Below are 26,665 nucleotides of genomic sequence, written 5' to 3'. Positions count from 1 at the left end.
GTCAACAATATATTAAAATGGCTTCAATAATACATTATTAATACACGCATACTTCTGAATATAAACAAAATTCACTGGGTGCACAACTTATTATTCGCCATGAGATAAAACATCATTATGACAAGAAGTTTTGTCATAATTGACTTTATATCTTTTAGTTTGGACTTTTTATGTCAACTGCGGCTCTATCATGTTATCATTTCGATTTTTTATTAGATAATGTCGACTTAATATCACAATTTCACTTACCTTCATGTTAGAACCCTGATTACAAAAGCATGATAAGCCACATGTACGATGATTTCAGCACAGCGCCGCTGGTGTAGTGGTATCATGCAAGATTCCCATTCTTGCGACCCGGGTTCGATTCCCGGGCGGCGCACTTCCTTTTGTCTTTGAATCTAAACATTTTAGTGCATGTCTCTACTGTGTAACAGTTATTCTCTTCTAAACACTGCAAATATTGTACGTAAATAACAGTTTTATGTACTGTACAGCGCTCAGGCGCATTTTCAAAGCTTGCTTTCTGAGCGCTTTGTAGTTCGGCCGCGCATGCGCGCTTGTATTTCCGGTCCGGTTCCTCCGCCATCTTATGTCGCCTTTCCATTGTTCATAACTGGAGTCAGCCGAGGCGGCATTTCACATTTACTCTCATTATAACAGGTCTGGCGGAGAACAGAGAGGGTAACAACACTGGAAAGATCGAGACACGGGCGGAACTCGAGATCATCTCAAAATCTACACAAGAGGATTTTCTCTCAGGGTTCGGTGTCTTAATTCGATCGGAAAAATATGATGGACGACGAGCAACCCAAGACCCTGTACGTATACTGGCATTGTAACGTTAAGCCAACACTTCACACTGGCAACTTCACATCATATAAAGTCATTCATGCTGTGCCTCTTTAAAAACACTTTCCGATTTTAATTTCGCTTAAGCCGCTATAGTTGCTAACAGTCTTTAATGTGATGCTAAGGGAACTACAACCACAAAGCAGACGTGTACATTTTGTCCCTCAAACAAAAGCTCTGATTGCTGGAATTGGAGGTTTACGCTATATTTGGCGCCCAAGACCGTTACACAAAGGACAGTCGCGTGGTTTCAAAGCATTTCGTACCCCATGTGCTAGTTATTGAGTTAATTTGGATAATTGCAGCAGGCCTGTAGAGGCCAGAGCAGGGCCGCTTACACTCACACTGCTGTCTGTGTTTGAGTGCGTGAAGTTGCCTTGTACTTACTGAAAGCTCATTGTCGTTACAGCATTGCTAGACAAAGAACCAGTCTAGTGTATTCACTGGCGTATTAATAACGCTTTACTTTTATAGATGCTGCATGCTTGTACAATTGACTCGCAGCCAGTGTCTACATACAGATTATACATGTCAAAGTAGTGAATATTTTGGTCATATCTGACTGCTCGCTACTTGTATCCGACAGCGGCGAGCTTTTGTTGCTGGTCCCTCACGTTGGCTGTGCGCTCCTGCGTGCTGTGTTTTGTCATCTCTTTGTTTCAAATCTGTATACACGATAATGAACAGCTCATTGCCGGATGACTAATGAGGTTTTTTTAAGGTTAACTAACGGCTCGTGGGTCCTCATGCCTACCTAATTCCTTTATAATGTAAATTAGTTGGATCACTGTAGCTCAGGTACTTGAAGATTGCACGCATGGACGCCTATAATTAGTGTATCAAATTATAGATTCAAGGAAGTGTTTCTTGTATTCAGCAAGTCACTCATTGTCATTTGCTCATTCTTTTTTTTTTGTACAGGTATGTAGGAAACCTGTCACGGGATGTGACCGAGGCCCTTATAATGCAGCTCTTTGGTCAAATTGGCCCCTGCAAGAGCTGTAAAATGATTGTGGATGTGAGTATATCATTTCCGTATACAGAAGGTTGTCTGCTAATGGCATTTTTCAGCTTTTTAATTTATATTTTATATATGCATACCTTTAGCAAGTGTTGTTTTCCCTCAAGTGCATTTAAATTTAAAAGCTTTCTTGCATCAGTAACTGTTTTTCATGAGCATCTCTCACTCTGTCTCATTGACATTGTTTATATCTGCAGCTTTACCTTTAAAACTAAATTTGCATTAAAAATTGTGACACGCTCACGTGATATAAGTTGCTTTTCTTCTAATCGATTTTTTTATTTTGCCTTCAGACGGCAGGTAACGATCCATACTGTTTTGTGGAGTTCTTCGAGCATAGGCACGCAGCGGCCTCACTCGCAGCTATGAATGGGCGTAAAATAATGGGTAAGGTAAGCTATCGTATCTACAGGGTGAGTTGGGCTGGGACGGGAGGGTGGGACAGTTTGCAGAACAGCTAAAGTTTTTTTTTTTTTTTTTTTTTTTTTTAAAGTAGACTTGACCACTTGAGTCTGAGATTAACATTAGCCTGTACGCTGGATGTGCAATGTGATCTGAGAGGGAGATTCTGACAATTTTCATGTCTAGGCCATGCAAATTTTGTTTACTCAATTTGTAAAATAATGATTAGTGAGAATAGTGCAGCATTCACCTCTGCAGCATGACCTTGACCCATGCTTTTGTATTTCCATTGTTTGATGAAACCCTTCCTTGAAATGTGAATTTTCTGCTCAAGCACAGACAGGAAATCTGATGTCAAATTGATTTGTCACACCAACCATTACCACTTTTTTTATTGTACTTAAAATAACCTTATAAAAACAACTTAAAACATCACCCACTTTCACTCGTAGCCATGTCACCTCTATAACTTATTTTTTTGCTTCAAGTTTTGTCATATACTCTACCATTTAAAAGTTTGAGGTCTGTAAGATTTAAAAAAAAAAATGTTTTAGTAAGAAATCTCTTTTGTTTGGCAAAACAGCGTTTATTAGTTAAAAACGGTTAAATGATGCTGAAATGTCATTAAAACTTTAAAAAGTTCATTTTAATATATTATAAAATGTAATTTATTTCTGTAACTGCAAAGCTACATTTTCAGCTTCATTACTCCAGTCTTCAATGTCACATGATCTGTCAGAAATCATCATAATATGCTGATTTGCCACTCAAGTAATATTTATCATTGCTAAAAACCGATGTGTTGTTTTTTTTTTTTTTTTTTTTTTTTTCAACCCTAATAAATTGTTAAAAATGATTTAAAACAACTTTCTATTCAAAGTTTCCTGAAAAAGAGACTGTTAAAAAAATCTTACTGACACCTAACTTCAGAACAGTGGTGTATATTGTATATTATTACCCTTCAAATATCTGTAATTTAAATCTAGAACAAGATTCATTAGAGGCAAATTATTAAGCCTTATGCCTATTCAGTGCGAAATATTTTATCCTTAACAGGTAATGAAGGACCGTTTGAGGAGTAATACAAGTTGGTAATTTCACTTGTTTTGTAAGTCCCTTGTTATTTGGACCTTTTTACTACCAAGACTTTTTTTTTTTTTGCCTATTCAAATAAGTTTACACTTGGACAGTGAAGTGTGAATTTAGTTTTGTCAGGTCTCCCTCCTCTCTTCTGTACATTCAGACCTCTATTGTATTAATAAGAGTGGTTTATTAATAGATAAGTAGTGAGCAGGTACATGAGAATGTCTGTATAATTTCTAATCTTTCTCTCAATTTTACCCCTCTCTCCTAGGAGGTAAAGGTCAACTGGGCTACATCACCTAGCAGCCAGAAAAAAGACACAAGCAGTGAGTTCCACCCTCAATTAATGCAAATAAGCTTAAAAAGGCCAAATATTGTCTGATTAATAGACCTGGTACATAAATTGATCTGTCACTAATTTATACTCCCTAAAAATATCTTGTGTGGTGTGCTTTAGATCACTTCCATGTCTTTGTTGGAGACCTTAGTCCAGAAATCACCACTGATGACATCAGAGCTGCCTTTGCACCCTTTGGGAGGATATCGTAAGTAAATGGCATAATGCAATCCTTTTTTTTTTTTTTTTCCCCCCAATTAGTAGCATTCAACTACTTTGAGTCATTCAATCTGTTTAAAGACTAATAAAGCCGGTAACGTGTAAGGTCATGTATAAGCCTTTTCCCCTTTTTAATCGAGAAGAGGTCATACATGGATAATGCAAAAACACATTAACACACCTAGGTTTTTGCCTGTAGCACCACTTTGAGTATGCATGTGTAGCTCAGATGTCATTTTATTAAATGTGACTCTGGACCACAAAACCAGTCATAAGGGTCAATTTTTTTGAAATTGAGATTTTACATTATCTAAAAGCTGAATAAATAAGCTTTACATTGTGTGGATATGATAGAATTTGTTAGGATATGACGGTATTTGGGTGAAGTACAACTATTTGAAAATCTGAGGGTGCAAAAAAATCAAAACCCTGAGAAAATCACCTTTAAAATTGTCCAAATGAAGTTCTTAGCAATGCCTATTACTAAACAAAAACTAAGTTTTTATATATTTATGGTAGGAAATTTACAAATGATCTTGGAACATGATTTTTACTTTTTTTGGGCATCAAATAAAAATGGATAATATTGACCAGTACAATCTATTGTTACAAATATACCTGTACTATACATGTCTGAATATTGCTTCGCTGGGTAGTCTAGGATTATTTGAAATCTCTCCAACTGTTTTCTGGCAATGTCCTTTCAACACTCCTAACTTTTTCCTGTCTTTCTCAGAGATGCGCGCGTTGTGAAAGACATGGCAACGGGGAAGTCAAAAGGCTATGGTTTTGTTTCATTCTTCAACAAATGGGTGAGTCAGATCCCAACATCAGGAAATGCAGGTTTTTAACTAAGGGCGGGGAACATCTGCATTTGAATGCATATCCCAGAAGCTTCTGTTGTGCCCATGTGTTGATGTTCCTGTTGTGCTGGTTGTTGGCAGGATGCAGAGAATGCCATCCAGCAAATGGGAGGTCAGTGGTTGGGTGGCAGGCAGATCAGGACTAACTGGGCTACAAGAAAACCCCCAGCACCTAAAGCAACCTATGAAAGTGAGTATTTGTACACATTAAAGACTTCTCCGCTACAGTCAATCAGAAGGAAAAATTGTTGTGTTTTTAGCTGCCATCATGTAACTGCAATCTAACCCATGCTAAAAACAGTAAGATACTGTAATTTACTCTCACCTTTATTGCAAACCTTTATGAACTTTATTGGTTAAACAAAATATTTTTGCATAAGTTTTGCAGACTGTTGAGCTCCAAGAGTAAGCAAAGTATTATGAAATGCTTTTTTCTTTTCTTTTTTTTTTTTTTTCCATTTTATATTCCACAAAGCTTTATTTACACAGTCATTATTCGCTAGAAGTCAGATTTCATGTGATTTCAAATATGGCACGTCAAGACTTGTCACGCAGGTTTAACGTTAATGATAGGACTTGCAAGAACATGTTTGACATCATTACGTCAATCCTGGTGCAGTGTGTCTTGATACAAGTGACCGCAACCGACGCAAAAAGTACAGCAAAATGAACTTCAAAAATGTGACAATCGGCGATGACAGCTTCTAAATTGTGTATGAACTTTAAAATGTATACAGGGGCCCATCAGAATTAATTAGCATTACATTTATCAATTTCTTAGCGAATGCCAAGCACTTGTCGTTTGATGAGGTGGTGAACCAGTCCAGCCCCAGCAACTGCACTGTGTATTGTGGCGGCGTCACTACAGGCCTTACAGGTTGGTGTTTGTTGCAAGCCAAAACATTACAGCTTTGGTTTTGATTTATTTGGCCTTGAACCTGGACTTTTTGTGGCTGTCTGTGCAACCCATTTTAACTCAATTCAATCACTTATCTAATGTGCTGCTCCTTTTTTTTTTGTTTGTTTGTTTTGTTTTTTTTGTTTGTTTTTTTGCTAAAGAACAACTCATGAGACAGACCTTTTCCCCATTTGGCCAAATAATGGAAATCCGAGTGTTCCCAGACAAAGGCTACTCGTTTGTGAGGTATGTTAGTGTTGTACAAGTAAAACGTGGTGGATACAGGTCCTAACAGTAAAGGCTGATGTATCACACTTTATGTTTGCAGGTTCAACTCTCATGAAAGTGCAGCTCATGCGATAGTGTCTGTTAATGGGACGTCCATAGAAGGTCACATAGTGAAATGTTACTGGGGTAAAGAGACTACAGACATGGTGAGCCCCATGCAGCAAGTGCAGGTACCCCAGGTGAGCAATAGTATGATTTATTCTTAAAAGTTTAGAAATGTTCTAGCAAAATGGTGGAATTTCTTCTTGTGGAGTAATATTGAGAATATAATTGAGAATTGTTACAAAGTTTCCTGATAATACATGTATAAATAACACACGTGCACATGTTCTGATTTTATAGCAGAACAAAGTTGGTTTTGCTGCACAACCATACGGCCAGTGGGGACAGTGGTACGGCAACGCACAACAAATTAGTCAGTATGTCCCTAACGGCTGGCAGGTACCCACTTACGGCGTGTACGGACAGGCCTGGAACCAGCAGGGCTTCAAGTAAGTCTATAGTTCAACATGCCTCCATTTTGCTTGAAGGCAGCTTTATTGTAGTCTAATTTACAATAAGGTTTAATTAATAATAATAATAAAAGTAATAGTAATGGTAATAATAGTAATAGTAATAATTTCTGTTACTAACTGCGTTTCTATTACCCTTTAAATAGTGCAAATTATAATGGCGAATTGAAAATACACCTAATGGAAACGTGTCAATTCCGCGAAAACTCACATATATTGCATACGTTTTATACTTGCATGAGGTGGTTTTTCAGGCAATTCGAAAAAGTAATATTTTGCAAAACTGCAATGGAAATAGCTTTTTTGCATTTACAGGTCACCTTGTGTTCATAAGTCACATGTTTATTCCTTAATGTACTATAACCTCAAAAAAAACACCTCATATGTGACCGCTTACACAAGCGTTGACTACACAACGCTTGAATAAGGGGCTTTTCTTGTCTTTAAAGCTTGGATAACCCCCTTATTTACACTGCACAAATCTGTGGAGCTGATCACGGCCACTCTAGTCAATGCTTGTTTATACTAGGTGTTTATACAGTTTTTAAATTATCGCGAAAGTTTTGTGCAAATCAGTAATGGAAACGCACTAGAGCTGCACGATACATAACGCAATCGATATTAGGAAAAGCAGCGATATCCATGCACGCATCTTGTCTGTGAAGCATGGTTCTGTGATCAGAAGTAAATCGCCATCCGAAGGCCAGAGGGGGCTCTTGCCGAAACTCCAAATATACCCCGCAGAAGAAATCCATGAAATACTGATCGCTGCAGCTGAATAAACAAGATTTAGTTGCTTCCATTGATTCAACATGACTAATAAACACACGCCTACTACAATATATGGTTTATCTGAGTTTTTATAACTTTCATTATAATAGAATATATAATAATGCAATGCTAATCGACATAGCTTTTATCACTGCTTACAATGCTATGAAATGTTGCATTCATTATTGTGTGTAAGAAGCAACATCTCACAGAAGGATTAATTTCAAACACTTGACTGACATTACGAAATGAGTTTGGAGTAAAAACATGTTATTAAATGTGGTATTTTCACGTGCCTTCAGATGTAGCAACATTTGCTACACAGAGCCGCAGTTCACTGAGAAGCTACGAAAGCAACTTTATTATCGCGGCACAATTTGATAATATCGGCGATTATTGGGTGCATGGTTTTGCGTAGATTGTCAGTGAACTACAGTTCTGTGTAGTAAACTCTGCTTCACCTGAAAGCACGCACATGATGGAGATATACTACTGTAAAATAGTGTATGGATGTACTTTCGGCTTATGTGTAAGAGATTTAGTGCTATACAGAAGCCACCATAAAAGTTTTGGGTACAGTGAATCTAATTAATGATTGACCAATATAGAAATTTTTTTTTTTTTTTTTTTTGTGGCAGATGCCAGTACCTTGGAGACCATGGCACGTACACAGTACATATTTCATTAGCCATTCTGCAATCACATTTATACTTTATGTATGTATTTTAGTTTGTGCTGTAATATTATAATTAATCTGTATGGAAAAAAAATAACTTGATTACACGCGTTATTTTAAAGTTTTATACTTTAGCGACTTGCTGGTTTTTGTTGTATTTATTCTGTTATAGTATCTTATAGTATCTTTTTTTTTTTTTTTTTTTTTTTTTTTTTTAACAAATAAAAAGAACTTGATTTAAAAAAAAAAAAACATGAATTTTAATCATTTCAGGCCTTTCATAAAAGTCCTAACACTGTCAAAATAAAAGTCCTGCTTTTAACACTTTTTTTTTTTTTTTTTTTTTTTTTTTTAGCCAAAAAAACCTTATTGGCCAATGCCTATAAATAATGTAATATAATAGAATATTTTATTTTATATATAATGCCTATAATATAATGTAATATAATAGAATATTTTATTATATATATATATATATATGAAATGTTATATGTGAGATGATGTTGCTTCTTAAAATCCATGGGAACCTTTTCTTTTGTACACAGTGTAGTTTAACCATTTGTTATGTTGTATCACAGAGCTGAAGTGAAATTAAAGGATCGCTGTTTTCTACATAGCGTTTCAGGGCATGTTAATCTGAAATCAGTGGTACCACAGAATAATCATTGTGCAAAGCAGTGGCAGATAGCTCAAATGAGAGGTTTCATAGAACACCACCAAACTAATTAGTGGAAGTGTGTAGACTCAACATTTCCACTCATACTTTATTCAAATGGGGAAACTTGTGAGGCTCTAGTCAGTACTTACGATCAAATGATCAAAAAAAAAAAAAACACTAGCTAACCATCTCATTACAGTATGTAGATTTAAGGGTTCCTTTTTTTTTTTTTTTTTTTTTTAAATGAAAAGTATCTGCTGAATAGCTTCACTTCGACCAGCTAACAGTTACTTTGTCTTGTAGTCACATACAGGCTGGTGCCGGGTGGCCCGGTGTGAGTGCCGTGAGTAACGGAGGCGTGGTGGAGCCTGCGCAGGGAGTCAACGGGACCGTGCTAGCCAACCAGTCCAGCATGGGCACTGCAGGATACCACACACACTGATGGAGCGACGGACAACTCTAGCACTCCACTGCGGCCGCAGCAGGGATCTACACATGACCCCCACCCCATTCTCAAACACCCATCAAGATGCCTGGCCTGGGGAGGGGTGTGCCATTTTTTTTGTTTTGTTTTGTTTTTCCTGACCCTCCCCATCCTCCAACCTGTTATTTTCCTTGAGTTTAAGACTTCGAGGCAGATCTTGCTCGTCATCGCGGGGTCTCGAGTTGCCCTACACTGGGATTAAACGACACACCCTGGTACACAAACGTATTCAGACACATTAACACACACCTACGTAAATCCACAAGTCTTCGGCCTGGGGTCCGACTGACTTATTCGAAGAGGACTATGCCATTTTTAACTCAAAGTACTATAAATGAATAAAATCAACAATAACTGCAACTTTTCCATTTTGCTTTTTTTGGTTTGTTTAGAGCGATTTCAGCTGCTGATTTTGTAATATATGAAGCTTTGCCTTTTTCTTTTTTGGACTTGCCATTTTAAAAAGCAAACTTGTTTTGTTGAGAGGAGCGATGACACCAATGAATCGTGTGAAATGTCAAGTTTTTTTTTTTTTTGTTTGTTTATAAAATGAATAAAATGGATGTCAACTGTTGTATTTTTTTAATTAGACATTCAATTTCTCAAACTGAACCAATTGCAGGGATGACTGCCACATTTTTTTCCTTAAAGGCAGGTGAATATTGCACAATATTAATACGTTTTCACAAGAATTTGATGTTACGCAAATTTTAGGTATTTTAAATTGTTTTGCATTCCACTTTTTTTTGAGGGCTTATAAGTACAGTATACCATTCTGTATGTAAATAACCAAACAACTGTGTTCAACTGTTGGGACGCTATATAAAGATAATTCAGATGTTGATTATGGATGCTTGCTTGCTTTTTTTGTAGGTAGGTGGGTGGGACGGCGGGTGGGCAGGGGGTTTTGGGCTTCATTCCAACTATCCTTCAGCATTAGCGGCTCTGTTAAATGCTGGTCCATACGGTTTTAACAATTCTTCCTGAGAAGAATTTGCTGCCTTGTGCTGCAACAAACATTTTGTTAGAATTTGCGATAATTCTGTGTATAAAATCGAAATGTTGACTTTTTTTTTTTTTTTTTTATGAAGTATTTAGTATCAAGACGAGAAACCTGAATGGATCAGAATTTTGCACTGTTGCCCATTGGAGTTTAACAGACGAGACCAATTGTGTTGCCTTATTTGAGTTGATTTCATTTGAAGAAACTGATGTTAATTAAACATAGGCAGTGCCTACGAATACATTGAGACCTTGTGTTTTGAGGGATTTTTTAAATAATGTTCATCCTATTATTACGTGTTCTTGCTTTGTCCCATTAAAATACAGATGCGAACCAACATTTCTGTCTGTCCTCTTAATATCCTGTCTTTGAGCTGGATTGTCATACACTACAAACTGGGGTTGCTAATCAGGAAAAAAAAACTTTGTTAGGGACAAAATTGTTGGTAGCGGTGGAAATGATGAGTGAGGAGGAACAATTAAAATTTAAGAAAATATTATGGTTGCTTTTTACATTATTTTTTTTTTTAGGTGTTTAGGTTATGATAGGTTTAAACACTCACACACCACCAGTCAAAAGTTTTTATAGTAAGTTTTAACAGTAAAATGTTTAATGTTATTTTTTAAAAATCTCTTCTGCTCACCAAGCCTGCATTTATTTGATCCAAAATACAGCAAAAGCAGTAATATTGTGAAATATTTTTACTATTTAAAATGACAGTTTTCTATTTGAATATATTTTAAAATGTAATTTATTCATGTGATCAAAGCTACATTTTCATCATCATTACTCTGGTCTTCAATGTCACATGATCCTTCAGAAATCATTCTAAAATGCTGATTTGCTGTTCAAGAAACATTTGATTATTATTTGTATTAATATCATTAATATTTAAAACAGTTGAGTACATTTTTTTCAGGAATCTTTGATGAATAGAAAGATAAATAGATCAATAAAAGCTATAAATTAAAATACTTTAATACTTTTATTTAGCAAGGACGCTTTAAATTGATCAAAAGCGATGATAAAGACATTTATAATGTTACAAAAGCTTTTTTTTCAAATAAATGCTGTTCCTCTGAACTTTCTATTCATCAAAGAAACCTGACAAAAATCTACTCAGCTGTTTACAGCGTAATAATAATAATAATAATAAACGTTTTTCGAGCAGCAAATCAGAATATTAGAATGATTTCTAAAAGATCATGTGACTGGAGTAATGCTTTAAAATCACAAAAAAATTAATTACATTTTAAAATATATTAAAATAGAAAACAGTTATTTTAAATAGTAAAATTATTTCAAGATGTTACTGTTTTTGCTGTACTTTGGATCAAATAAATGCAGGCTTGGTGAGCAGAAGAGGCTTCTTTAAAAAACATCCAACATTTTATTGTTCAAAAACTTTTGACTCGTGGTTTATATACTATTAAGATATGTTATTGTCTAATTGTTATACATAAGTACTTTAAATGATCTAGAGGCAGTCCTCAAAGTCCAGAAATAAAAATAAACAACAAACCGGCCAAACGAGGAAGAATTTTCAAAACGTTAATGAGCTAGTAAATGAGAGTCGCTACTGACTTCAGTTCCCAGTATGCTTTTGATTGGTCGCCCTGCGGCCAATGGGGAAGCTCGTTACAGCCGCAGCGGAGAGTCTGTTTGTAAGGAGGAATGGCGACGGTTCCTGAAGCTCTGAAGTGAAATCCTCCGCCGAATCTGACCACTGAGCGACTGGAAAGCGTCGCTGTAGAGGTTGGCCTGTCTCCCATCATCATATACTTCACTTTATTCATTCTCTGTCACGCAGCTAATTCAAATCAGTCCCGATGTATCGATGTCATCTGAATGCTTTGTAAATCTTGTACTGTAATACTGTATCATTGGATGTCAATGGAATTTTCATATCATTAGTACAAAATTATTTGTCTTTTAGAAGAATTTGAAGAAAGAAATATTTTATGAATGTTTAACCTGTTTTTATCTTCGTTTTTTAAAATTACATAAGGAAATATGTACTAAAACTACCTATTTTAAATTCTCTCTCTCTATATATATATTATAAATTTTTAAATTATAAATTAATACTGTGGCAATGGGTTTTTGATACAGTATGTGCCAGGGTTTCTTGGACATATATAATGTATTGGTATATAGTAATCTATTAAGTCACATGGTATTGCTATCTGATACTATGAGGAATATTTCCAGCCATTCATCAACAAAAGCTGCGACAACAAAAGTGTCCCTATATTTTAATATTATTCTTTTTTTGGTAGTTATATACTTTTTAAATTGTCGTGGCCTGTAGTAGAGAGTCATTGACAAGGTGCAGGAGCAAAAAGAGCTGCTTCCTTGCTGAAAAACAATAGGAGACATTTGCAAGTTTTGTTTCCTACAATGGATTGTAGGTAAACATCTACCCTGTTCAGTGCTCTTTTTTGTTTTCTGTCTTCTATTTAGTGAGAAACCTTTTTTAACGATGCAGTGTATGAGTGAACTGTCTGAATGAATCATAATGAATCACAAACAGTTTCAGACCTTTTTACAAACCGGTACGTGATGTATGGTAATCTTCATGGTCAGACGAGGATCTATCAGTAATATTTTGCTGGGACACAGTAGTACTTAACTGAGGTTTGTTCTTCAGTATAAAGGCTGCACTGTAACACAGTAGGGTCATTTTTGGGATTCGATGCCTTTTGTGTTCCCAGTAAAGATCATGATGTTTTTGCCTCAAAATTTCTTTGAACTTTAAGCATTTTTTTTTTTAAATAATTCTAAATATTTTACAGCATTTTAAACCACCAAAAATCACCATTTATCTTATGTCCCTAGGCCTGTGTCTGGCATTAATATGAGTGATTTTATTTTATTTTATTTTTTTACATTGGTATTACTAAATTCATTAAAAAAAAATAAAATAAAAAAAGTTTTTAGCTTGTCCCTCAAAATATTGACCACCCTGTTATATTCGACTACTGGCTTTTTAAATGAAAGTTGGAAAAAGGATATTACATCATATCAAATGGCTGACATCATTTCATTAGAGGGACTTATTTTATCTTTCTAATTTGATGTGATCATCTTCAACGTTCTTCAATGTAGAAATTTTTATTTGTAAAAGTAGCATTAAAAAAAAAACATTCAATTCTTTATTTGACAGACCTTCTGTGTTAGCATTTATTTTTTGCTCAGGCTTAGTGTAATGGTAGATTTTAGGCTTAAAATGTCCACCCTGTTAATGTCCACCCTGTTAAGTCAGAAAACCTAACAAGGTGGACACATTTAGCAAATGCATCCTTAAATTTAAATACTTAAGACTGACCAAAAATATTTTTCACATGCATTATATCTCCCTCAAGTTTTACTTCTCAATCATAATTACACAAGAATTGATTTTAGAAAAATGTTTAATTTTTTTTTAAAGTGTTATGATGTCCAAAAGGCACTGAATACTAGGAATGACCTATTCCCCTTAACAGGGTGGACATGTTGAAGTTCACCACATCAATTTGTAAAGATAAAATAAGTCAAAACAGACAAAACTTGGGTATTATGACATGTATGGCTTAATATCACGTAATGATGTCTGTTACTGAAATATGTAGTAGAAAAGATTTATGTTATTTAAAAAAATCATTTTATACATGTTTTGGACTATGGGGGCGCCATTATGACATGAATTGGTTGCACTCTGTAAGCTACTGGTGCTACCTGTTGCTGTTTTTACCACAACACAGAAAATAAAATGCTAATATGATGACCACAACTACTGAAAGAGCTAACAGGTGGGAATGCATGTAAGTGTAGGCTTAAACCAAATGCTGTACCATTAATTTTCCCCACAAGGAGTCTAAATGTCCTGGATATTGAGTGAAATCCACGCTGAGAAACTCCTTCAGTGGCTGTGGTCTCATGACAAGCGTGGGCATGTTTACATCTTGCCAGGATGGCATCTAGCGTTTCTTGTCTTTGCCGTTTGTAAGCTCTTTCAGTAGTTGTGGTCAACTAAAAGCCTTAAAAGGCATCCGGGCTAAAGTTGAGAGAACGAAGACCCAGGTCTTTAGGAAGTTTAATTCATTCACAGGCATCTTCCCATTCATTGCTCCTCTTCTTATCGCTAGGAAAAGCAGTTAAGACTTACATCACTTCTCTTGTTGCCCTTCAACTAAAAATGACTAATTACTGTATTAGTATTTTATTCTCAGAGTTTTGTTGCAGAAAAAATAGCAACAGTTAGCAGCAGTAGTTCAATAGTGTGGATAAGGCTAAATGGTAATAGATTCGGCTACTAGGCATCAGCACATTAACATAGCGTAATTACTGAGTGCAGCCATTTCACCTCATTGAAATAATGGCGCTCCCCATAGTCCAAAATATGTGTAAAACAATGTGGATTTTGTGGGTTTTCTGCTGCATATTTTAGTAAAAGTCATAGTTTACATTATATTAAGCCATACAAGTCTTAATATCCGGGATTTCAAAAGGTGTTAATTATGTCAAAGACAACTTTAAAATTGAACATTTTGTTTAGGGCTCCCCCCCCTTGTTGATAACCAATAAAACTGTCCTTTATCAATCTTGATTTCAGTGTACATGTGTTAACAATGGATGTTCCCCTGGTAAACTCTGGAATACCGCTGGCGTCACAAACGGTGGTTTCTCCTGTCACTCAAACTGCCGGCAACGTGAGTGGGAAACCTCGAGACAAGCGGAAGACTCCTGCATTTCTGTCCAACTTGGGAAAAGCTACCTTAAGAGGCATCCGCAAGTGCCCTCAATGTGGCGTTTACAACGGCACCCGTGGCCTCAGCTGTAAGAACAAGGCCTGTGGAACCATCTTCAGGGATGGGGACCATGGGACGGGACGTTTAAAGAAAGGGGCATGCGAAGTGGTTCGAGTTGTGACAGACAGTGGAGGCAGCAGGGCTGGAGGGGCGCAAGTGTTCTCTGTGCGTCAGCGGGGACGTGGCTCTGAACAACGAGGCTTTGTTGAGTTAGTCCCCACGGATACAGCTATAACTACTGCAGACGGTACCCTGCTGACCCGTGTCAACCTTGGTCGCTGTTACATGCCCTCTTGCCAGCAAAACGAATGTGAGTTGACAGTTGAAGGTGGCCATCAGCAATTGACACAACCACCTAAAAGTCCCTGTACTCATGTGAAGCAAGCCATGGAGTGTCAGACCCAAGCAACACCTCTGCCGCTCAAAAGCTCTGTGCTGGAGGCTCTGATGGCCACTTCCCAGGCCAAGGAAGAGTTGTGGAGGTTGGCTACAGAGACACCAGGACCCCTAGTGCAGAGGGTCTCTAAAGGGACCCTAATAGTGAAGTGCCAGCCAGGGGAAGCCCACCCTCTGGGACTGTTGCATTTGACAGTGGGCTTATCTGGTGTTAAAGACAAGACTGTGGGTGCGGCTCCCTTTCACTGTGCATGTTACATGCCTAATACCAAGGGGGATTTAATGGCAAAAAGTGGGGGTCAGTCTAATGTCAATGAAGGAGAAAATTCACAACAGCACAATTTACCTGAGCACTGCCTCCATTTCTATGCTTGTGTTTGTGCTTTCACAAGTGATGAGAAGCTGGCCTCTGAGTTTTCAGCTTTCCTCAACTACAACATGACTGGTAAGTCCACCATTTAGGTCCTAGGACTTAAACCCTGCTCTTAGAGACCCACTGTCCTGCAAAATTTCTTTCCAACCTGCTTCAGCTCACCTGGCCTGAGATATTTCAAGTGATCCAAAAGAGCTTGATTATTTGGTTCAGGTGTGTTTGATTAGGGTTGTAGCTAATCACTACAGAACTAGAAGCCATTAGGCTTGTTCGAGATGCATCGTCACTGTGCAGATTGATTGGTATATGAAATCAAAGCACCACAAGAGCAATTGGAAAGCAGACGAATTGCTTTTGAATTGCTCTTGTGGTTCCTTGATGTCATACACCGATTACTTTGCACGGCATAAATGCATCTCGAACAAGCCTATTTTTAAAAGCTTTCGGAATTTAGATAAATTAACAACATTAATACAACAATTAAATATGTAAGTTCAGAAATGGTCGGCAGAAAAGTTCATTTATTTCAGTAATTCAACTCAAATTGTGAAACTCGTATATTAAATAAATTCAGTGCACACAGACTGAAGTAGTTTAAGTTTTTGGTTCTTTTAATTATGACGATTTTGCCTCACATTTAACAAAAACCCACCAATTCACTATCTCAACAAATTAGAATACTTCATAAGACCAATAAAAAAACATTTTTAGTGAATTGTTGGCCTATGTTCATTTACTCTATATGTACTCAATACTTGGTAGGGGCTCCTTTTGCTTTAATTACTGCCTCAATTCAGCGTGGCATGGAGGTGATCAGTCTGTGGCACTGCTGAGGTGGTATGGAAGCCCAGGTCTCTTTTACAGTGGCCTTCAGCTCATCTGCATTTTTTGGTCTCTTGTTTCTCATTTTCCTCTTGACAATACCCCAAAGATTCTCTATGGGGTTCAGGTCTGGTGAGTTTTGGCCAGTCAAGCACATCAACACCATTGTCATTTAACCAACTTTTGGTGCTTTTGGCAGTGTGGGCACGTGCCAAATCCTGCTGGAAAATGAAATCAGCATCTTTAAAAAGTTGGTCAGCAGAAGGAAGCATGAAGTGCTCTAAAATTTCTTGGTAAACTGGTACAGTGACATTGGTTTTCAAAAAACACAGTGGACCAACACCAGCAGATGACACTGAACCCAAAATCATCACAGACTGTGGAAACTTAACACTGGACTTCAAGCAAATTGGGCTATGAGCTTCTCCACCCTTCCTCCAGACTCTAGGACCTTGGTTTCCAAATGAAGTACAAAACTTGCTCTCATCTGAAAAGAGGACTTTGGACCACTGGGCAACAGTCCATTTCTTCTCCTTAGCCCAGGTCTTGAATCGATTTTGCTTGATAAGCCTCTCAAGGCTGTGGTTCTCTCGGTTGGTTGTGCATCTTTTTCCTCCACATTTTCCTTCCACTCAACTTTCTGTTAACATGCTTGGATACAGCACTCTGTAAACAGCCAGCTTCTTTGGCAATGAATGTTTGTGGCTTACCCTCCTTGTGAAGGGTGTCAATGATTGTCTTCTGGACAACTGTCAGATCAGCAGTCTTCCCCATGATTGTGTAGCCTAGTGAACCAAACTGAGAGATCATTTTGAAGGCTCAGGAAACATTTGCAGGTGTTTTGAGTTGATTAGCTGATTGGCATGTCACCATATTCTGATTTGTTGAGATGGAGTGAATTGGTGGGTTTTTGTTAAATGTGAGCCAAAATCATCACAATTAAAAGAACTAAAGACTTAAACTACTTCATTCTGTGTGCACTGAATTTATTTAATACATGAGTTTTACAATTTGAGTGGAATTACTGAAATAAATTAACTTTTCCATGACATTCTAATTTATTGAGATGCACCTGTGTAGGTAGATAGATAGATAGATAGATAGATAGATGTGTAATATTTCTTAAATATATACATGTATGTGTATGTCATTTACATACATATAAATATACACAGTACACACACACATGTATTATGTAAACAATCTTTTTTTGGATTCGATTAATTGTGATTAATTGATTTGACAGCACTGATTTTCAAACTTTACATTTTAAATTGGTTGAAATTCATTAATTAGACCAACTTTGTATTGATACCTTTTGATACTGAGTGAAATATATTAGTAATTCCCTCTCAGCATTTTTTTTCTCTTCTATACTGGGATACATGCAATGCTTCTTTAGGTTTTGACCAGAATTAGCTATATTAGAGAGTATACTATTCCTGAATTTCGGAAACAGGATTTGTGTCAAGAGCACACCTGTAATGACTAAATGTGCTGCCTACTTAGGGTTCACAATAAATTTAAAATAGTGTATTGCTTGTTTTTTTTATATATCAGAGATGACAGTAAGAATTATTGTGCATGTCCAGGACTGCAGGAGAGGGCAGATGCCACAACGCTCAGTATACCTGAATCTCAGCATCACACTGAGCCTTCCATCTCTCATCGTTCCAAGAGACTCAAATTTGTGGAATCCTCTACTGGTAAGTTAAAGCTTATGAACAGGCCACACAGAATGTGTGACCTCAGAACTACTGCACAAAAGGGCCAGCGTTGCCAAATACTTTCAATAGAAAGTAGCTGTAGAATAGAAAGTCTGCATTAAAATTATCATATATTAGCATTAAAAAGCATATTCATGATGTCGTTGCATTGTGTTTTAATTATGCCTAGTGTCAATCCAATCCTTTACATCCATATGCTTCTCTTCTACTCTGCGCTCTGTAGTTTAATACAGCCAGATTCAGAAAACATATTTTTCTGACAATGAAATGAAATTTATAACAGCAGTGTCATCTGAAAAACATCACATAAGTTAAAGACAAAGGCTGTGCAGTGATTTGGGATATATTTACATATAAATCGATATCCTTAAGCCTATGTGAGAGTAACAAGCCACAAGAAGAATGTTCAGTTTTCAGTCAGCGATGATTAGGCCTAATCTTTTCTATGGAAAAGGGGTCTGAAAAGTCACCTGGTTGGCAACAATGCTTTGTACCTGCTCATAATGCAGTATTTTTGGGGTATTTGTTAAGCTAAGCTGAGAGTGTTACATAGATCAACTACAAAAATGACAAAAGATTCACCAAAACGTTTAATAAACAGACACACAAGGAAGCAGGGAATTTTGTGAATGATGGATGTTCCAATTTTGTGGAAATCTGAGCTTTCTGTTGGCACAGATTCTGTGTGGGTCTGCTTATGGACCTCAAAATGAATCCTTCTTGGAGTCTCTTCTTTTCCACCCACTAAAATCTGTTGCTGATGTCTAAATGCTGCTGTTATGTTCTGCAGTTTCTGACCACCTCCTCTGTAATCTGTTTTCCTCTTTTATTCTTTGGCTCTCTGGACCTGTCGCTATATCACACAGCTTCCTTTGTGTCTTCCACGTCTCTTCTGGCTGTCAAAGACACTTCTGCTCCCACCCTAAACCAGCGCAAGCCCACTCACAGAAAACACTCCAATTCTACTGGGCTTAAGAACCCAGGTGCTGCCAGATACTTCCTCTTCACTTACATACATTTGCTTTTCTTCTTCTTTGACTTTATTTCCATATTTTTCCCAACACTCACGCTTTCATTGTTCTTCAGTACAGATACAAAATTTTTGTTGGTTGATTTTGAGAGATTTCTAATCTCTTTTAGGTTTAGGCCACATTTAGGTTTGAAAATATAAATGATGTACACATGGCTTTCATTATCATAGTTTGTTGATTTGATATGTGTTGTGTGGTTGGTTGAATGAGACAGGAAGCAGCCAGCCGGTGGATGAGACGCATGTGTCACTGGGTTTCCAGCAGTGGTTGGCCAGTGTTACTGAGAGAATCCATCAGACGATGCACTTCCAGTTTGATGGTAAGAGAATATTAGGGCGAATCTCACAAAGCCTCTCACATATGTCCAGGTCATATTTTACCTCAAGATCAAAAAAATGTCATGTCGGAAAGTTTGTATTTACTAGTTTAATGCATAAGGATGCAATTATGAAGTTATCAATTATGAGTGGGAGACTTTTTTTAAAACCTGAATTTCTGAGTTGGGGGACAGGACATGCCAGTGAGAAAACACAATGGATGCAGCATTTGTAGTTGATGTAAATTTAAGTTAAATCATTTTCTCATTGAAAATAAAGTTGCATGTGCAAAATATAATAGTACAATAACAGTAGTAAATGTAATGATTCAAGCTGCAACTTCATAAACTGAAAAAAAAGCAAAAACACACCTGATACGTATTTTGCATCAGATTTCTCTAAAATTTATCTAATTTGACTGCATTTTTATGACAATTAGCATAATAATGAGTTTCATCTTCTCAAGATTTTTGATATTTTTCCATAATATGACAGGATGCTTGACAGGATGCGTCTCATTATTATTAATTGTCTTAAAATTGTTGTGATATATTGAAAAATTAAAAACATTTTGACAACGGTGGTACAACAAATACTACTATGTAAAAATATATATATTTTTAAACAAGTCATACAAGAATATACTGTTTAAAATTTATGAAAAAAATGTAAAATGTAGCAAATGGCTAAATATACTTACAAATTTCTGAAATGATTGTAAAAATAATAAATAAAACAGTAAAATCTGCAAAAAGTAAAATAAAAAGACAAAATTGACATGGAAATTTCACATTAGAAATGTCTATGGTCTTGTACATATGCTGCCAGTCAAAAGTTTTTGAGCAGTAAGATTTTTAATGTTTTTTAAAGAAGTATCTTTTGCTCACCAAGCAGAATGTCTTTATTATCACATTAAACATAATATATTTATCATTACTTTTGATCAATTTAAAGCACCCCAAAACAACAACAACAACAACAACATATATACATATATGACATAGTGTGTAATGTTATAAAGCTTTTTATTTCAGATAAATGGTGATCTTTGGATCTTTTTATTCATCAAAGGATCCTGAAAAAAACTGTTTTAAATATTGATGATAATAATAATAATAATAATAATAATAATTAATGTTTCTTCAGCATATTGATTTCTGAAGAATCATGTGACACTGAAGACTGTAGTAATGGTGCTGAAAACTTAGCTTTGATCACAGGAATAAATTACATTTTAAAATATTTTCAAACAGAAAGCAGTTATTTTAAATAGTAAAAATATTTCACAATATTACTGCTTTTGCTGTATTTTGGATCAAATAAATGCAGGCTTGGTGAGCAGAAGAGAATCTTTAAAAAACATGAAAAATCGTACTGTTCAAAAACTTTGGACTGGTAGCGTATATGTAAAGTTTCCCACTTTTTTTTCAAGCATTTCTACTTTTGACCTGATCAGATTTGATATTGAAGAATATTATGTAAACAGGAAAGCCAGAGCCGCTGGTGTTCCACATTCCTCAGGCTTTCTTTAACGCCTTACAGCAGCGTTTATCATTGGGCTCAAAGAAAAGAAGACTACCCAACTACACTACCAGTGAGTATAATCTCTGTAGTCATTAGTACCTAACCTTATATTGATAATGTGCTAATATCTGATCTGCTTATAAATATTGTTACGCCTTGTTTGTGTGTTTTTAGCATTTGTGCGTAATGACGCTTTGCCTCTGGGCTCTTTCTCTAAATACACGTGGCACATTACCAATTTGATGCATGTCAAACGCATCTTTGATACCCCAGAGGTGTGTATTTGTTTTCTCCCTGATGCGTCAGATCTTCACTAACGGCCATAGCATCTGTGGGCAGTCTCGTAATGATGGCACTCTGTTTGAACAGTTACCTCTAGAACTCACTCAGAGTTTTGTGAAGAACAGTGACGGCTCCTATTCACCGTACCGCTGTCGGGAAACCCTTCCTGATCCTGGATCAGACACCTGCCTCCATTCACGCACCAATAAGCCTCTGGCCATTAGACCACTAGAGCTACGTACCTTCCTCAAAGTGGGTGAGTGGATCTATTCACTTAGTATAAAGGCAGAATTATCATTATTGGTCCTAATTTTGTGCCAAATCATATTCCCCTATCAATTCTCATCCCCAACTGGACCCCAGAGTGATTCCAGAAATAGAAATAGAAAGAGTAATAGAGTGTTCTTTTAGATGTCTGATTTAACATTCAACAATATTGGCTAGTTGTTGTATGTAGTTTTATGTATAGATATGTATAGGTTGATGCCACATTTGGCTGCTCCAGACACATTGACACGTCCGGCATCTTGGAACGGTCAGTGTGTCATCACTCACAGTAAAAATCAATGAGTTTTCCAAGAGGCCACAATATTACAAACCCTCTAGTTGTAAAAAAACAAAACAAAAAAACACTATAATTTAAATTCTCAAAGAGATGGGATAAACTTTTACATTTTTACAAACTTTATTTTGCTAATCTCTAAAGTATATATATAACCACAGTTGCAGACACACAGTCAACTTGCTTTCAAGTGTTGTTCACAGACAGGCTTTGACCATTTCAGTATGCTAAACAGCTTATGTATAGTGGCACATAGCCGCTAATAAGGCATCTACATATAACAGGGTTCCTACGGGTCCTTAAAATCCTTGAAAGTTTGTGAATCTGAAAACAAAATTTTCAAGGCCCTGGAAAGTTTTTAAAAATAAACAAACATAGATAGAGATCCTTGAAAGTGCTTGAATTTATTTTGTGCAAGAAGTTTTCTGGAAAAAATTCCTTATTATTCCCTCCGGTCCACGAATGTGTTGTTTTGTCAGCACTTTGTGGCCTGTGCATATTAGCTTGCTTGATTTACGTTAATTACGTTAAGTGTTTTCCACATGAGGTGCTTTGTGTTGTACAAACTTCACTTTTTCATGTTGTTTGAACATTAATGTGTGTTGGCAGTGTATGTACAAATATACCCTATAATGATAAAAATCCATGCAGTGGTTTTTAATTGATCTGTAAAAATAATACCCACTTTTTCAAATCAAGCCATTCTCACATGCCTGTCAGCGTCACACCTGACAGAGGCCGCTCCCACGATAGTTGATTGACATGAGCTCTTACCTCAGATCAGCTGTAACAGTCCGACCTCCATTGTTTTGATGCCGGAGCAGGGATGCAAGTTAGACAAGAATATCTCAGATTGAGCAATTGAGGTGTTGTTTTGCTGGATGTAATAATGAACATAGTGGTCGTCATTTACTCCTGACATCTGAGCCGCCGAAGATGCAGTGGATTACGTTTGTTAGTGAATGGAATGCGCCTCCCGATCTACATATATCCGTCTATGTTCGTGCGGATCATTCGTGATCAAGCTTCACTTAAGAAAACAATCTCTCAGAGCAGCTTGTCACTCCACAGAGAGAAGAGAGGGGTGGGGCGAGCAGAGCTCATTTGCATTTATAGGAACAATCCCTCAGAATGGGATGATTTTTGCAGAGCTCATTTTGGCAAGGTAAAAAGGGTGTTGTTTTACACAACCATTGAGAATTTTTAACCAAAGTATATTAGAGACTTTTCATTAAGACCCTAAAGAATCATATCAACTTGTGGAAAATGGGCATCTGATGACCCCTTTAACGTTTCACAGACACACAGTGAAACATTGCAAAAACAGGCTGAAACCGCTGAAACGTCATGCCTGGAAAATGCAAGTTTAAAGATATTTGGCTCACCAAACAAGATTACAAAGAATGGCTTGCCAGAGATCTACAGGACTATCATTTGACCAGGTGCAGAGCCTGTTGTAAATCTGCAAAAAATACTTTTTTGCATAGTTGTGTATGCTTTTTTGCATGAAAACGGTATCAAAAATCTTACAAGGTAACACAATGTAACCTTGCTCTCACTTGACATGTGTCCCCACATTAAGTCCTTGCATTTGAGGGTATTGGACCTGGAAAGTCCTTGAAAGGTCCTTAAATTTGAAGATAACCTAGGTGTGAGAACCCTGATATAAAGAGTTCAGATGCAAAACCCTCTAAAAGCCATCTCGGCCAAAAACGACATAATGATACTGAGTGAATACTCTCGACACATAGTATACATCCATCAAATACTTTTACTTCAAACTCGCTAAATCCTAACCTCAGCCCAATCAGAAGTACCGGTACTTAGGTATAAACCTATGGAGCCTGATAAAAATGCTTATTTTAAAGAAAAACTTCAGATAAAACTCTTCATATACATATCTATGGTTTTAACCATGAAAATACGTCATATGTATTTTAAATTAGCTATCACATTACATAACCAAAGCAACAAATGGTTAAATATTTTCCATTTTCAAATATTTTTCATAATTTATAGCATAGCTAATTGTTTATTCTGGGCAGTAGATCATAATGCTATTTTTTTGCTTAAATATGAGGCTGATATTTAGTTGTGAAAGTGGAAATGTTTTCCCACAAGAGAAATATTTTACGTTATATTTAGTACAATAAAATACACCACTTTCTGGCATACTCAGGAATACGTTGTGTGGATTTCCACAATATAAGAAAATAATTATGTTTGGTAAACGCTAAATATGACATAAAAAGTTAGAGATAAAAAGCCATGCTCAAAAAATTGTAACAAAACTGAAGTGCTAATTCATAAATAATTGAAAGTGGCCGTTGTTAAAATTTTCTTATTTCTTAAGCTCCACTTTTGACTGCTCTTGTGTTACTTCCTGTCGTTATGTGCCCATCACAAAAATACCTAGACAAAACAGGAACTAGACCATGGACACACTGGTAAACCCACAGAAAAACGAGGACTACGGACACACACACACACACACACCAGAACTGAAATATGCTTGCACACAACTCTTACTTGTTGTTATAGTTTTAAATAATCATGTTTAAATGAGTACTTTGATTGGATGCCCAAGACATCTTGTATATTATTGCATGAATTTATCTTCTATAAATATGACCAGAAGGGTTAGTGCAACGGTTTTCAACTGATGATTGATATCATAAAAGCTACAGATAGTCTACCTAAAATTTAATCTAACAATGGCATAAGTCAGAATTATCTCATAATTTCCACTTTCTATGTAATATTTTTTTTTTTTTATTCAATAACTTAATTTTATGTCATTTATCTTTACTTTTAAATTTCATAATTTCAATAATTATGACTTCTTGTCCAATCATTTTGACTTTGTGTCACTTAAGGGTAGTTTGCACAAGGGGATAATCATTATCATTCAATGTACTGTGCTTTATGATTCCAACACCGTGCTATCGTTTCTCTCAGGGACGTGCGGTGCTGAGCAGACAGAGCCTGTGCCCTTCGTGATTGAGTGGATCCCAGACATCCTTCCACACTCACAAGTGGGAGAACTGAGGATCCGATTTGAGTACGGCCATCAGCTGGGCAGTAAACTGGAGCACTGCAAGAGCTCTGCTGGGACAGAGAGAACTGAACAAACAGATACCATCCCACACCAGTGAAGACCTGCTGTAGTAACGCCTCGTGTAATTCTCATGCAATTTGACACTTACAGTTCTCAATTCCACATTCTATTGCACTTGTATTAGATGGCAATGAGAAACTACTCAGGAAAATGTTCATTGTCAGAAGCAGGTAACTGGCAACAGACAACTGTAAAATATTTATAGTAGACATCTACAAAAAATATACAGTGTTAACATGTTTTGTGCTGTACAGTTGTCAGAATTTCTCCATGTCTTGTTTTCAGCAATCATGTACATTGATACATTTCTGCATTTGTTGTATTCAGAGTGATGAACTAAAAATAAAAATATTAAAAGCTTTTTGACATTAAAAAGTATATAAATTGTATTATTTTTATGAAAATAACCAATCGTTACGCTAGATAAGACCCTTCTTTCTCGGTTGGGATCATTTACAACTGCATTTGGGATCTTTTGAAGTTGCATTTCAACTGCATTTTGGAAATTGCTAATAACATTGATAACATTTATGAGTGTTATTAGTGTTTTCACTGAAATGCAGTCTGTTCACATGCCAAAAAATGTGTTCTGGGGATTCATGACCCCTTAAATGTGAAGACAGTTTGGATGCCACAGACTTTTTTTTTTTGGGCGGAGAAGTTGGAATTTTCACATTAATTTTACGCAATAGAACATGATTTTATTACATTAATTCTTTCATTTTAAAGTAGTAATTTAAAGCATTCTCTAGGTATATTTACCATGTATGTGAGGCAAATATTTGCTGCATTTCAGATCATTTTTGTGAAGCATTCCTTCTCAAGAGATGGCAGAAAGCATGTTTGTTTTACGAAAACACGATTTGTTGATATTGTGTTGATATTTATGAGCAAAAATGATGGCATATTTTAAATGTGAGTGATCACACTCGTGCTTTAGCTTCCACTTTCCATACAAATGATTCGAAATGCATCTAACAGTGCACATTTATCTAGGTTAAATGTTTAAATTAAATATTGTGAAATTCATCAAGTGTTTTATGTCTATAAATAATCAAACAGATATGCTCAACTCATTGCTGCTGGCCGCTTGGTCATTACTTTAAAAAAAAAAAAAAAAAAAAGCTTGAATTTAAAGAAGTCCACTTCCAAAACAAAGATTCACATATAATGTACTCACCCACTTGTCTTCCAAGATGTTCATGTCTTTCTTTCTTTTTCTTCAGTCGTAAAGCAATGATGTTTTCTTAGGAAAACATTTAAGCATTTTTCTCCATATAATGGACTGATATGGTGCCCCGAGTTTGAACTTCCAAAATGCAGTTTAAATGTGGCTTCAAACAATCCCAAATGTGGTTGTAAACAATCCCAGCTGAAGAAGAAGGGTCTTATCTAGCGAAACGATCAGTTATTTTCATTAAAAAAAACACAATTTAAAAACTCAAACGCTCGTCTTGTCTTGCTCTCCCTGAACTCTGTGTATTCTGGTAAAAGACAGTTAGGGTATGTCGAAAAACTCCAATCGTATTTTCTCCCTCAACTTCAAAAATCAGTTCAAAATCATCCTACGTTGCTGTAGAAGTTCCAAGCCAGTCTTTGCAAAGTGAACATGTGAAGAAGATCAAACACCCTTAACAAAAAAGGTAAAACAGCGAT

The 26,665-nt window shown here is 36.3% G+C and overlaps 2 protein-coding genes and 1 non-coding gene across 6 annotated transcripts; all 3 read left to right on the top strand.

Annotated features, from left to right (window-relative positions):
- The first annotated feature begins 311 nt into the window (after positions 1-311).
- trnag-ccc (transfer RNA glycine (anticodon CCC)) lies at positions 312-382 on the top strand. The gene has a single exon. It is a non-coding gene; the product is annotated as a tRNA-Gly (tRNA).
- Positions 383-577: 195 nt separating this feature from the next.
- Positions 578-10,404, top strand: tia1 (TIA1 cytotoxic granule-associated RNA binding protein). Of its 2 annotated transcripts, none has more exons than XM_051110600.1 (12): positions 578-821; positions 1,774-1,870; positions 2,167-2,265; positions 3,630-3,684; positions 3,816-3,903; positions 4,651-4,726; positions 4,859-4,967; positions 5,559-5,654; positions 5,837-5,921; positions 6,004-6,142; positions 6,309-6,454; positions 8,884-10,404. In XM_051110600.1, exons 1-12 carry the CDS (start codon positions 793-795, stop codon positions 9,020-9,022), a joined length of 1,158 nt encoding a protein of 385 aa, XP_050966557.1. In that variant the 5' UTR covers positions 578-792; the 3' UTR covers positions 9,023-10,404. The 2 variants fall into 2 exon arrangements, with proteins under 2 accessions (XP_050966557.1, XP_050966556.1); XM_051110599.1 differs by having other exon boundaries at positions 6,306-6,454.
- Positions 10,405-11,717: 1,313 nt separating this feature from the next.
- Positions 11,718-25,364, top strand: c5h2orf42 (chromosome 5 C2orf42 homolog). 3 transcript variants are annotated; one of them, XM_051108985.1, is made up of 9 exons: positions 11,718-11,822; positions 14,662-15,698; positions 18,041-18,154; positions 19,042-19,158; positions 19,421-19,525; positions 21,010-21,117; positions 21,222-21,322; positions 21,417-21,585; positions 24,850-25,364. In XM_051108985.1, exons 2-9 carry the CDS (start codon positions 14,678-14,680, stop codon positions 25,044-25,046), a joined length of 1,932 nt encoding a protein of 643 aa, XP_050964942.1. In that variant the 5' UTR covers positions 11,718-11,822; positions 14,662-14,677; the 3' UTR covers positions 25,047-25,364. The 3 variants fall into 3 exon arrangements, with proteins under 3 accessions (XP_050964942.1, XP_050964944.1, XP_050964945.1); XM_051108987.1 differs by lacking the exon at positions 19,042-19,158; XM_051108988.1 differs by lacking the exons at positions 19,042-19,158; positions 21,222-21,322 and having other exon boundaries at positions 18,009-18,154; positions 21,354-21,585.
- The last annotated feature ends 1,301 nt before the right edge of the window (positions 25,365-26,665 follow it).

The sequence above is a fragment of the Labeo rohita genome, chromosome 5, assembly GCF_022985175.1.
Source record: "Labeo rohita strain BAU-BD-2019 chromosome 5, IGBB_LRoh.1.0, whole genome shotgun sequence".
Taxonomy (NCBI): Eukaryota; Metazoa; Chordata; class Actinopteri; order Cypriniformes; family Cyprinidae; genus Labeo; species Labeo rohita.
Note: the sequence above shows the minus strand (reverse complement) of the source record. Positions and strands in the feature narration are given on the sequence as shown.

What these genes read in the sequence shown, in the direction of transcription:
- tia1 (XM_051110599.1), top strand. Translation starts at nt 793, where the DNA reads ATGATGGACGACGAGCAACCCAAGACCCT. An exon ending in ACCTAAAGCAACCTATGAAA is followed by an intron (nt 4,968 to 5,558) that starts GTGAGTATTTGT and finishes TCAATTTCTTAG; the next exon opens with CGAATGCCAAGCACTTGTCG. An exon ending in CGTCACTACAGGCCTTACAG is followed by an intron (nt 5,655 to 5,836) that starts GTTGGTGTTTGT and finishes TTTTTGCTAAAG; the next exon opens with AACAACTCATGAGACAGACC.
- c5h2orf42 (XM_051108985.1), top strand. Translation starts at nt 14,678, where the DNA reads ATGGATGTTCCCCTGGTAAACTCTGGAATACCGCTGGCGTCACAAACG. An exon ending in ATTTGTGGAATCCTCTACTG is followed by an intron (nt 18,155 to 19,041) that starts GTAAGTTAAAGC and finishes TATATCACACAG; the next exon opens with CTTCCTTTGTGTCTTCCACG. An exon ending in GCATCTTTGATACCCCAGAG is followed by an intron (nt 21,323 to 21,416) that starts GTGTGTATTTGT and finishes CTGTTTGAACAG; the next exon opens with TTACCTCTAGAACTCACTCA.